Source organism: Schistocerca gregaria, chromosome 7 (assembly GCF_023897955.1).
Source record: "Schistocerca gregaria isolate iqSchGreg1 chromosome 7, iqSchGreg1.2, whole genome shotgun sequence".
NCBI classification, from domain to species: domain Eukaryota; kingdom Metazoa; phylum Arthropoda; class Insecta; order Orthoptera; family Acrididae; genus Schistocerca; species Schistocerca gregaria.
Window position 1 is genome coordinate 539,008,711 of NC_064926.1, and position 13,927 is coordinate 539,022,637.

Genomic DNA, 13,927 nt, shown 5'->3' on the forward strand with positions numbered 1-13,927 from the left:
TGTACAAACTTGTGTATAGTGTTAGATATTCTGATATGACTTTTAATGTTATCTAAAGCATATTGCACAGGTTGCAGTCAATACATAGCTTGGATATACAAGATGTGTCCACGTATTTATTCAAGAAAAGCAGAACTTGCAGTGTCCACTTACTTCTAGGAAACAGATAGCAAGGATGAAATGCAATCTATCACCTTATCCAACCCAACAGCTGAATAACACAAGAGATTGAGAATAACAATATTAAATCTGTATAAGTAATTCACAACTAACCTAACCAAAACAAAACAACATACAGTGCCAGATTATACAAAAGCCCATTCTATGCATTAACATCAGAATACGTATCCAAAGTTATATCAATACTGATTTCAAGTTTATCTTGTGTATTGGATGACAATCTTTATTGGTACATTGATAGGACTGAAATGTAAACACTATTAATAATTACCTCCTTCCGTTTGTAGAGTAGATGACTAGGTTCCGAAGAATGAGAGATGCAGTCAATCTTATGCTTTTTGTAACAGGACCCTCATTATCATCCTGTAAAATAAAATGTCATACATTATATGAATTTCTTTACTTTCTAGGAAGATAGCATTATATCAAAATTAAAGTTACACCTGTATCACAAGGCATAGATATTGCAATGTGACTCACTGTTTCAATATCTTGCTTTTAACCTCACTCTCAACAGCAAAATATAAATGTGATTACTTCTCTCTTTACAACAATACCAATATTGGAATCTGAAGAAACATACATACTTGTCTTCTTAGTTAAAATGCACAGTTTGAACACATTCTTTCAATTCTGAATTCATGACATAATCACAATTAAATACAAGTAGTAGAAAGAACATTACCAGATACACAAAAAGACCATAATCCCTCATAGAGAACTACCACTCCTGACCAGCCAGAGAAAATTAACATAAACACTGTGGTCTTCATTCAAGTTCAATAAAAGTAATGTATCAGTGCTAGCAACTTACAAGCAAGTGATACATGCACTAATATTTATAATCAATGCCAATAATGGTATAAAGTGGAAAAGTAGAATGTCTTTGCAGGCCATTCTTTGTTAGTGGACATGACATTCCTGTATGTATGAAAATAAATATTCTTGCTGTTCAGCAATAAACATAATCATGTATTTTATAATTCACATGATTATTGTTACTTGTGCTGTTAATTAAATCTTCCTTCTGTGTGTTGTTGCCAAATGTCTTACTGTTTCCTGATCACTGGGCACCCAAGTTCTTAACCTGCAGGAGTCAGTAGTAGTTGTCCACAATTAATATTAAAATTCTACCAAAAACTATGATGTGTGTAGCATTTTAGTGATAATTACAGTACCCATCACTTATTAAGCTCATTTGTTTCTCAATATGAAAGGACATAATTCCAGATACATCAAGGGTGCTACCTGACTCTCCACTGAGAAAGTTTGTTAAAATTAAGAGTGAACTGAGAACAATAATTAACAATGCTGCCACCCAAAACATTTGAGAACAATTACTGAAAATTAAAACATCAATGACGCATTTCTACAAAGCATTTTTGCACATTTCACTTCCGTGTATGATTTCTACTATCGTAAAGATGCTCAGTACAAAACACATGATGACCACCTATGTACGAAAATGGGCACATTGGAAAGCCCAAATGTGGAATAGAGTTTTAATCAGTTTTCAAACTGTGTGTATATAACTAATAAATGTAATCCTTGTTAACGAATATACCAGGTGTTTCAAAATGAATATCAAGGTTTTGAGGCTTTGTAGCATTTATGGCATTCAACTTACAATTATAAATAATACATCAAATAAAAGGAGCAGGTAAAGTTTTTCTTACAAGTGTGAGCAGTATTTGTCACGTCACACATCGAGTCGATAAAGGTTTTCCCAAACATTAATCAGTGTGTTTCGTGTAATTGTTGAGACAACTGTTTCAATCCATCCTGTAAGTTGGGTAGGTCAGCTGGTAGTGGATGCACACACACATGATCCTTTATGATCCCTGAAATGCCAGTCCCGCAGTTGAGTTCAATGTCAGTTAATCAATTACATACTGAGTTATGCCGGTGAGGCAGTTCTCCATTCACTGTCAAATGAAGTTCGCTAGATCAGCTTGTTCCAACTGAGGAAAAAGTCACAGTTCTGGTGTGTCAAGAAATGAAACACCAGTTACAGTTGGTTCACTTGGAAAAAAAGAGAGAGAGAGAAAGAAAGAGAGAAGCACAGACTTTCCTAGTGTCTTGTTGCACCTGTACTATCTTGCAGGGATTTGCTGACCCCAGATGTGCACATTATGTGTGTTCACATCTCCATTTAGGTGAAACGTCATTTCATCACTAACGAGGACATGATCCAGAAAATTTTTGTTGTCATGCAGCAATATTTTGTTTGCAAAGTTGGCATGTAAACCATAGTCTGTAAGCTTTAAGCTCCTAACAAGTTTACAAACAAATCTCTTTGAGTTGCTCTTTCATTTGATGGATTATTTACAATTGAAACTTGGATTAATAAATGCTACAAAACCTTAAAACACTTATATTAACTTTGAATCACGCAGTATTCTGAACACTATAATGCACCAAGAAAATAACATGTTTCCATTTTTACACATATGTAGTAATATGAACACATGTGTTTAGTATGTAACACAAACATTCATAGAAAATTTAATGAAACAATCTTGCTACAAAATCACGGTACAGTACATCATTAGATTTTTAACTAACAAATAAATATTTGTTACTGAAAACATAAATATGTGATGTTCCTCTTATATCATCATAAATTACTGTAACAAACAAACAACATTCAACACATTTTGCATGCAAATGGAAACAGCTGCAACACAGATTCTTCTTACCGAAAGTTACTCTCTACAGATATGCAAGAGCCACATGCAGGAAAGCACATTCGATATTCTACTTTACAAACATAAAAATAGTGTGTATGCAATAAATTATAAAGTGTAATACATTAATAGGGAATAACTCATTAACTGTGTTCTAAGTGATAAGTGCATCAATATAATGCTGTCAAAATTCCCTGTCTATGATAATGGGACAAAACAACCTATTCTGCATTTCATATGCTGTTAGGAGTGAATAAAATTGTGGACAATACAGGGAGAAACTTTCTACATCTCACGCACTGCTGGTCAAGATGAAAGGTTGGTACTACTTGGGTATGGCGAAGAAACAACACATTGGTGCCCTTATGTGCAAAGCATCTTTCGGTACATTATCTTCTTCTACCATTAAACCGTTTGAATACAATATGGGAGCATTAAAATATCATCAATAGAATGGTTTGCAACATAGCATCATGGCACAATACAAACTGCCATAAGAGGACCAATTTTCACTCAATCTTTATGACAAGCTTCATAACCTAAAATATTCATTCGAGCAATTTTATCCAACTGATGTTGCAGGCAGTCGATTACGATACCTCTAATAGTTGTAATTGTACCACGTCACTGATTAAGAGTGAAACACATCTCTACACTTGAGCCCCTGAAGCTCATCCATGTTCTTTAACAAATGTCACAAATTCCAAAGCATCTCTCAGATAGCTTAAAAACAGAAAGTGACACAGTTTGTTATGTCTCAAACAATGACACATCATTTAAAAGGCAGTAAGAATATTTTTGTACTTTCAAATGACGAACAGAACAGATCTAGTGACTAAAAACAATTGCAGTTACATAAATTTCCCATCCTGAAACTGGGCACTTTTCAAAACTCTTAAAACATCGATGTAAGTTGTAGCCAAAATTCTTTGCTATTTTACACAAGCAATACCTGCATACAGAAGCATGTGCAGCAATATGCACACTGTATTTCTTTATTTGTCTCAAAAACGTAGAAAATGGGTTCCTGTAACAGTAGTGATATACTCTGATAATGAGCTTCAAGTTATTCTGGATTTCTGACTGTATGTTGTGTGACAGGACAGTTTCCTGGTACCCAACAATAAATTATCCAAATTTGAAATTTCTTGGCATATTAAAAATGTCTGCTGTACCAGAACTCCAACCACAGATGTCTATCTTATGTAGGAAATTGCTCTACTGGCTGAGCTATAAGAGCATGTATCACAACCGACCCTCACAGCCATGCTTCTCACAGTACCTCATCTTCTACTTTCCAAACTTTGTCTTTTATAACTTGCGGTACCATCAGTCCTAGAAGAAACAATACATGAGCTAGCCACAGCCTTCAAATTTTTTCCAGAATGAATTCTCTCTCTGCAGCAGAGTGTAAATTCATTCAGAGTCCTTAATACCCACACACAACACATGCACTCAATTTTGTACAGAAACCTATGATGAGGCATTATTAAACTGAACACAAACTTTACAGTGGAGTCCAATTAATCAACACTAAAGTACTATCAACAACTACGCAAAAAAGTTATTTATGATGGATGGTATGGGGGAAGAGAGAGAGGGGAGGGGGAGTGTTTCAGGAAATGGGAGCATCATACAGTGCCCCAGAGACAGTGACTTACTATCTATGTTGATTGTGGATTATGTAAGTATTGCTTTTTGGGTTCCCACTACTAATAACTTACAGTCAGCTCACAAACAGAGAAGGTACATTAAAGTGTTAAAAGAAGGATGTCTAGTAGTAGCTGTTCAGACAACAGCTACTGGTTGTCAGTTTCTCAGATGACACCAAAAAACATTGCACATTAGAATCAATGAAAGTGGGTGAAAACATAACGAAAACAGGACTGTATCAAACTATCACTGAATAATCCCAACAATAATACAATTGTACACTGACAACAGTGCAATTATTTTAGGATGATCCCCATTTCTTTTTTCAAAGTAGTTTGAGAGTACTTCCTCACCTACCTCAACTACACATACTACAAAACATTAAAACTTTCCCAAAAGTGTAGCTTCTTCAAATGAACTTATGTAAAATGTTTCTTTTTGACTTCTTCTGGATTCAAACTGCATTTACTATACTTTTATCATTCACAGTACACACACTGAAGCAACAAAAAATTGAGTGAACATGACATTTCATTTCACTTCAAGCAAAATAAAGAACAATATGACACATTGCCTTTCTTTGGGAAGGTCTGACAAGCACTTACAAGGAAGGGGAAACAAAGGCAGAATAATACTGCAGTAACAGACTGCACAAGCTACCATGCAAACTCAGAAATTTACGTGCGAAACACAAGGAAAGAAAGATGTTGGTGGCACAGGAAAGGTTTACAAAACAAGCATTCCACGAACAAACAGATTGGGATATTCAAGGTCACACACGGGAACAATCTTACCTGCTCGGCCGGACTCGGGCCGGGTCTGGTGGGAAGCGGGACAGCTGTAGGGCCCGATCTGACAGGCCTCTGTGGAGATACAAACAGAATGCACACTCAGCTGGAGGATAATGAGGCACCAACAGTTTGGAAACGTCTCCCGTGATGTAACATATCATGGGATGAGTAATAATTAATCAACTCACAGCTGAAATGAAGGTAATGAAACCCCCATGATTCTGGCAGGATTGAAACCAAATTAGGTAAATGGCTACACAATGTAGCTGCACTTCACAGGCCACTATAAATTTTGTGGCAAAGAACACACCTGTATCATCCTTCCTACTCCTAGATCAGACTGTATGTGGAAAGAAGGGGCTGTCTACACACATCTGTCAGATTTATGATTCCTCTAATTTAAACATTGTGATCATTATGCACTATAGATGAGTGTGATAATAATACAACCCATTCGTCCTACAAGGGGCTGTATTCTTGAAATATTCAAAAGGAAGCCTTTTGGACCAATTTCTCCAAAGCGGGATTATTCCATATATCAGTGGTATCACCAGTTGTAACTACACAAGCCTACAATGAACCGTGCAGTTCTTCCTCGAATCTTCTGTACCTCTTCTGTTAATTGTATTTGGTGAGGATCCCAGACAGGGAACAAAATCTGAAGAATGAGAGGGATTAGAGTTTTGGCAGCTACAGCCTTCAAAGATTAATGAAATTTTCTACACATCTTAGCATAAAATTTGGTTTTATGGTCACTAGATTTCTGCATCAGCACCACCTTAAATGTATTTTTGTACATATTTCAATAAACAACCCAATCGTCATATTTAGGTGCAAGGATTTGTGCTGCCACCTATACACTCTGCCTGGACTCCAACCAGACTGCGAACTATTCTCAGTCCCGCACCATTATTTATACGCAAGTTTGACCCCCAATACCCACTATGCCTTTCTATGACAGCCCAAACCGATATTCCATAAAATGCACCATTGTGCTTAAAACGAGGAAGCCCACCATTAACCACCGTTAATAACAAGATTTCCTTATACTGAGTACCTTCTGCTAATATTCACAATGTTTTTATGTTTAACAAGAAATAACACTGCGGTTAAAAGAAAATACTACAGTTAACCCCCTCTTTTACACTTTTCAGCGGACTTTAAAGAAATGATGTAAATTATGGAAAATGTAAATGGTGGGAAATTACTTATTATGCACATATATTACTTTTATATTTAATGAAAACATTAGTAGTTCATACTTTTAGGTGAAAAAACCCTGAATTACATTTTTTTAAAATTTCTTCTGGTAATTTTTTCTACATCTTGTTTTTTAGTTCATAAATACACTGAAACATTTTGATCTCTACATCAAAAATTCAGAAGTTGTCCGAAAGTGATTAAAAGACGTCTATCTCTACTATTAAAAGTGCTATATGGAATGCAAGTTACTTTCTGAGTAATCCTCGTATTGTATGGAAGAAGTGCTGCCATAGGTCTTGTTTATTGTTGCAAACTTTTATTCCATTCATAGTAATACTGATACTGATGTTTCAGCCCAAAACAAAACTTTGTTCGACAATGCTACTATGAACAACATACACACAGTACAATTATTGTTAGGTTGACAGGACAAAGCACTTGTGGTGCAAATTGTTCCAACTCATAACTTCCATAGATTCAGAACTACGGATTTCAATGTTACAGAGAGTTAATTGCATTATGTTTGTGAACACTACCTGAATGACAACATCTTGTCAGAGTCATTACATCTCAATTACACTTTCTTGTTTTTGTTTCCTTCCAATCCCTGTCGAGTAAAACTTCACTAGGTAAGAGCAAATCATTTTCAGAGGAGATCATCTCCAAGAGAAGAATTACAGCATTACTTACAAGCAAAAGTGGAACAGAGTCAGTCTAGCTGTGAAAAATTCAAAACTACGGCACACCCGTACATTAAATGGTGTCAGCTTCTAATGGGAAAGCCTGAGTGGTTTTCATATAGGCAAAGTAAAAGTTGCAGTTGATCCTACTGTCTCAGCCGAAGAACTGAGAAGATACTTCACATTACCTACAATGACAACTGAGCCACAAATGAAACAGAATTATTGATTACTTCAAGGGGGTAAATGACTGTAGCCACAAAAAAAATCTAGCATGTTGCTTGCAACACTGTCAAAAAAGTCATCATGTGTATCAGATCAGCACCTACTGGACACAATGGCACCACAGTCCTCTGATGAAGCTTATTATTGAGCCAGTACTGCCCACTCCTTAACCACAAGTGTTTCCCCTGAGACCTAGTTAAGCCACTACCTAAAAAGGACATTGCCACAGAAGCCTTTGATTACCTTATTCTTCCTGCTCCAACCAAGGTTTTAGAATATGCAGTCCATGACCAGCTAACAAACTACCGAACTACAAACTGCCTACTAGACGAATACTAATCATGCTTCCATAAACATCTATCTTCATAAATGTAACAGATGACCTGAAGCTTGTCATGGATGCACAAGAGGTAACTATCATGTGCTTCTTAAACTTCAGCAAAGCCAGTGACACTGTTGACTTTAAAATTTTACTTGCGAAAGCAGCAGTTTAAATTTCTCACCAAATGTAGTGCAATGGTTTTGCTCATACCTAATGTCTCACCAGCAATGCATCACACACAGCATCATGAAGTCACAACGTAAGCAGGTAGTATGAGGCATCCCCCTGGCTTTGGTACTAGGTCCTATACTCTTTTCATTGTATGTGAATGCTGTGTCCTCATTTCTGTCATACTGCAAATACCACAAGTACACCAATGACCTGTATCTGAGTGTGAAACCAACAAACCTGAACAGAGACTCTCAATACCGACCTCTCTGCAATATCAAAATGGGCACAAGATATAGGGTTAAAGCTCCCATCCAAAACTCAAGCAGTATTGGTTGCTCATTCTAGGCTCATTAGCCCAAAATATCAGGAATCATTACAGTCTTTAACTGTGTGGGACAAATATCAACTTCTCTCCTTCAGCAAAGACCTGAAAAGGGAACTTCTACAAACATTTATACTTCCAATTACTTGTTATAGTAATGTTATCCTGCAATGTCTTTCTCAGGAAAGTCCACGGCCCCTGGAACAGGTTATGAATGCCTATCTTTATCATATCTGTGATGTTTGACTTTTTGATCACATTGCATTACCACACGCACAGCTGTCCTGAGTGTGTGCAGACAAGTGCACAGACTTCCTTGTCTCCTGTCTTCTTTACTGTCTTATCAATAAAAATTGTCCATCATATCCCTCCTCAATCTTAACGATCTTATCTGAACAACATGCCACAAGCATCCTATTCCCATCGAAGCAAAATCCTTTCTGTTTCCTTTTCAGTAGCACAAACCCGAATCTGGAAGAACCTCCCACATTAAATTAGAGACTTAAATACCATCTCCAGTCTCAGAAGACAGGCAATGACATAGCTACTAAAGCAACAATGACGATTATCATTGTCCTTGTATGCACTCATTACCTTTGTACATTACTCTTTCCAACCTGATCAGCCTCACTTCCCAGTCCCCCCCCCCTAAATGGAATCTCGTTTGGCCAGAAATTGCTCTATCAGAAAGCATCTATTTTGTACATCAATAAATCCTTTTCAAATCTCCCACTATCAGTATTGTTATTGTTATGTCACATTATTGTACCTGTCTACCGGCGCTTTCCCGCTTGGTAAGTCTTGGAATCTTTGTTTTTAATATATTATTAATACTAGCAGCAGCTGCTGCAGTGGTACAGGTAATGTCAGTATTAACTTTGTTATTTCATGGTATGATTTACTCAAACTTCCACTCCAGACTAATTGTCATATCAACATTGCTATTTCTTACAGAACTATAATGTAATAAATACTGTATGTGTGAAACCTCAGTCCAATGTAAGAGAGGGCATGATGGCCCTAATCAGATCAAGTTAAGCAAATAAATAAATAATGTGGGCAGACCTGAAAACTACACTTACTTGTAATTGTGAAATGTTTAAAATCATGGTGTTTTCTGAAAAAAGGAACGAACACTGCCAATCGAATATGTGGAAAACAAAAAAGTGCAGATGGTATCCATTAAATTCAACAACTACATCAGCCATTTGAATAAGTGTTATTTTCATCACAAGTATAAAGTTGCAATTATTATTGATATTCATTCAGGACAACCTAAATATACTTTTGCTTCCAAATTCCACTATTGTTTTACAGTCATATGATTTAGGTATTATATAAAACATGAAATTTCACTACTGAAAGCGATCTCCATGGAAATATTTACTCACAAACAAAACAAAAGAATATTTCTCTGTTAGTGTATTAAATGCACTGCGTATGTTACATTCTGCTTGGAATTTCGTGGTGTTAAAGACAATCAAAACCTTGTTCTTTGGCACCTCAAAAATTGGTAGGTATTAAAACTGAGCAGACATACAATGAACTTCAGAATGAATCTTGACTCTGCAGTAGAGTGTGCACTAAAACGAAACTTCCTGGCAGATTAAAACCTTGTGAATCTGTGAAATTGTAGGAACCTCGCCAACTAGCCATGTTTGATTTTCTTCACTTTTACAGCTCTAAGGTTATTTGGCATAATTTCCTAAAGCAGTACAATGAAGTTCTCGAAAACAATCCAAACAATCAACTTCAAAGTTATCCACAGGCTATTAATTCCAAAACATTTCTAGCAATCTAATCAAATCATGTAGCATTCTACCTTTGTGATCACGGGTTCAATTCCCAAAAAATCCTATTTTTGAACATTTATTTGAATTAAATATCTGTATTACTAAGAGACTATCCCAGAACCACATACTAATTGCAGCTTGCCTACCTACTTCTGTCAGTGGAAACAACAAATTAATTTTCAATATTTCGCACAATTATTGACCAAATGTAAAAATTTAAGATGTTATTATAATCTACTCGCTAGAGATATAATATTACATTAAACACCTAACATAACTGGACAAGTATTACTGTAACACACTGGGTGAGTGTTTTGAGGCTGTGTAAATGATAGTGGGCAAATATCTGGACTTTATACATCCAGCGTTTTAAAATGAGAGCACTTAGCAACAACCTTAAACATAATTTCAGTCCTTTTCTAAACTTTTTCTCGTTTATATGCTTAATGTCAAATATTTAAACATTAACTCATTTGTAATTAGATGAAGACGTTAGCACAGGAAAGGAATTCGTGGCGGGCCGCATGCCGCATCAAACTAGTCAGCAGACTGATGATGAGAGGGGGGGGGGGGGGGGGAGAAAGAAACTGTTCAAAGCTGTTTCATATACATGATTAGATTCTTCATAGAATTAGGAGTTTACTGGTACCTATCTAACATGTAGGATAAAAATGCTTGAAATTAAGTTAGATGTTCCACAAACAGTCATTCTCAAACACGAATTGCTGAATTTGTTATTGACTGCAAAAGTAATTAACATTGCTGCATTAACTGTACACAAAGACAACATAATTCAATCTGTATCACGTACAACAATGACACATACACAACAGCAAAATAAATCTTTCTAGGGAGTAAAGGGTGGTTGGGTAACTGGCTCGATTGTTTATGACACTCAACAGCAGCGATAATAATGCCCTCATTAATATTTATTAGACTTATGTATATTTAAAATAACAGACATTAATACATAGACTGTACATTCATACTCTCCACATCATACACAAAATTACCTTCAATTCAACATGCTAAAAAGAAACGAACACTTTGGCCACTAGTGGCTTTCATTGGGGTCTATCATAGTCTGATATGAAACACCATGATTGATTTCCTTAATACAATGAAATGTTTCCAACTACCTAGAAAAATATTATAAAAAAGGATGCTATCTGGTCATAGGGCTCTGTCTTGTTCAATGTGTCAAGCTGACTTCATTAAGTACAGTATGAGGCACCGAAAGGCGTTTTGTCAGTGCCTTAATGTTGGCAGCGTCTTTTGTTTCATCTACTCACTCATTCATAGTCCTTTAGGATCATAACGGACCTACTCAAAGATTTTATTACAGCATGCAGGAGTATAGGGCACTAGCCTTTATGCCTATTTTACTGCAGTTAAGGCTGCCTTGTTCCCATATCCCCCCAGTACTCTACAGCAGGGCACAACCTTTTCTTATTATTACAGCTATAGGACATGGTGGCCTTTTAGTTACATGTATCAAAATGTTTGAAGTGCTGTTGAAAGTGGCATATTATACACGCACAAAATCTTGCCACTTCTTATGTGGGCTGCTGTGAACAGGTGAATCGCCAGGCATCAGTGAATGTCCCACTATAATTAGTAAAAGTACTGTTTGTAGTATAATTTATAGAAGTAAACAGTAGTAATTAGAACCAGTTGTAGTTACACAAAACATTTAAGAGGTATGACTGCCAGGTGACACTTGTTTTTGTGTGAATTGGAGACTGCATACATTCACACTCAGCATCCTCTACAAAAAGTACAAAGTAGTTGTGCAGGGCATATGTGCTAATGCATGAAACAAGACAATTTACTACGAGCAAATCCCTCGAATAATTACAGTATATGTCTGCCACATGACTGCCCCCAAATATTTTGTAATTTTTAAATGTTTTCCACAAGAGAAAATACAAGATACAATGCTTTAATACATTTTCCTCCAGGCTATTTCTCTGTATCGGCAATGTACATCATCTGGAAACAACAGAAGTACAGAATAGTTGTTTTTACCCACGAATAATACAACCTTGAATACACAAGAACCACCATTTCTTTCAACACGTTCCTCGAGTAAATTTTATTCGTAATGTATTCTGACTGACCAAAATTACAATGTGTTTTGTTGTATAAAGTATCCGCCTAAAAAGCTAACATTGCATCTATTCCGAACTTATATCTTTTACCGATGAAACGAATGAAAGATGAGAAAAGGGCAATGAATCTCTCTTCTTCACTCGTCACAAATTTGAGTGTTTTGTTTCCTGAATATGTGTTGTTGTTAGGTTGCTACTTAACAGCACAGCTCAAACTGCTCCAAGTGAAACAGGCAGCAATAAAATTTATAATCTTGTTTGTCGTAAATATTTGGTTGCTTCTTCCAAATATGCTGATATTTTCACATTGTGGTTAGCGAGAGACCTGAGAAAATACACATTTTTTTCTGAATACATAGCTAATTTCACATTTATACTGATATGAGACTGTGAAAATATTCCTTAATCTCTTGCTTGCCAACATGCCGTCTGCTAACTGCTCTGTCATTGGCTGCATAGAATCAGTAGTTGATACATCGCATTTTGTTCCGTTCAGACCTTAGAGCATGTGTTGACAACATTGCTGCACGAAATATGTAAGTATTCCCCTGGTCCCTGCCTAGCCTTTCTACCATTTCCTGCAAAATGTATGCTTTTGTTGAGTATTTGTCCTATTTTGAAGTCAACTCATTCCCTACTACAAGTCAATACAATGAAACTGCAGTTTACACTTTTAGACATTCATAAAATGCCAAGGTATACGGTACAGATTCCACAAGGTGAACAACATGACAAAATTTGCTGCCTATTCACCAGACCCTTCTCCAGCTGTTGTAGCAAATTCGATGTTTTCGATGGTCTTGTAGACTGTTTGTTTAGACCAGCGGCGATATCTTCTGTAAGGCATCTTGGCAGCGTTCAATGCAGTTGCCTGTGCAGCAGCAGCAGCGCGAACGAGCCGCTGCGCGGCGCTCACTCACTTATATACATGTCCGAACACGCGTGACCTTGATTCGGACTTAGAATATTTCTGCCTGCTGGCGGAGCGTTATCCCGGACGCGAGCACTAGTATATCTAGGTGCTCGCGTCCGCTGTGCGCCAGCCAGGCGCGCTGCCAAGATTACGTAAGCTAGTCGGGGAATTGCGTCAGACGCCTTTGGGCGTGACATGCTGTTACCTCCTTGAGCCCCCCGGTCTACAAGACCATCGAGAACATCGAATTTGCTACAACAGCTGGAGACAAGAAGAATCGTATTCCAGTTAAGTCTGTCGCTGCACAATCTCTGCTGGATGGTCCTGCTGTTTTCGTCAGCTGTAGACTTAATTTTAGTTTAGACATAAACGATTCCTTTGGTCATGGTAACGGATGGTTTACCGTTGCCATTGTTCGAGGAGGTACTGGAGTACCAAGTGTTGCTGGACTTGAAAGCTTTGTTGACAGAGACATTATTGCGTTTCGCACTTACCATATTTCTGAATTGGCTAATAAGGATTTTGGTAAATCAGCATATGTTTCTCCTTCTTCTTTGTCATTATATACTCGTAACAGGAGGAAAATATCTGTAAACGAATCTGTTTTCATATGGGTTAAAGGCAAAGGTGTATGTGAATATGTAAAGTTTGTTGGTGATTGTACTGTATATTTCCATAAATAAATTTTTTTTTCAAACTGATCTGTAGCGTCAGCCTAGAACCGGACATGGGTACGTCTAGAACCGGGGGGCTCTAGGAGGTAACAGCATGTCACGCCCAAAGGCGTCTGACGCAATTCCCCGACTAGCTTACGTAATCTTCCTACTATTTTTTGGTGCCAACCTACACTTGCTTCTCTGCTAGAAGTCTACTGCA

At 37.0% G+C, this 13,927-nt stretch overlaps 1 protein-coding gene across 32 annotated transcripts in view; it reads right to left on the reverse strand.

Moving 5' to 3' along the window:
• LOC126282130 (AT-rich interactive domain-containing protein 2-like) overlaps positions 1-13,927 on the reverse strand; it is a 287,639-nt gene that overhangs the window by 13,754 nt on the left and 259,958 nt on the right. For 16 of the 32 annotated variants that reach the window (XM_049981624.1, XM_049981603.1, XM_049981622.1 and 13 more), the window contains 2 exons: positions 5,315-5,383; positions 452-543 (listed from right to left, as the gene is read on the reverse strand). In XM_049981624.1, the coding sequence (XP_049837581.1) occupies positions 452-543; positions 5,315-5,383 (161 nt within the window). The remainder of the gene's footprint in view (positions 1-451; positions 544-5,314; positions 5,384-13,927) is intronic. The other 16 variants (XM_049981612.1, XM_049981611.1, XM_049981626.1 and 13 more) reach the window with 1 other exon arrangement.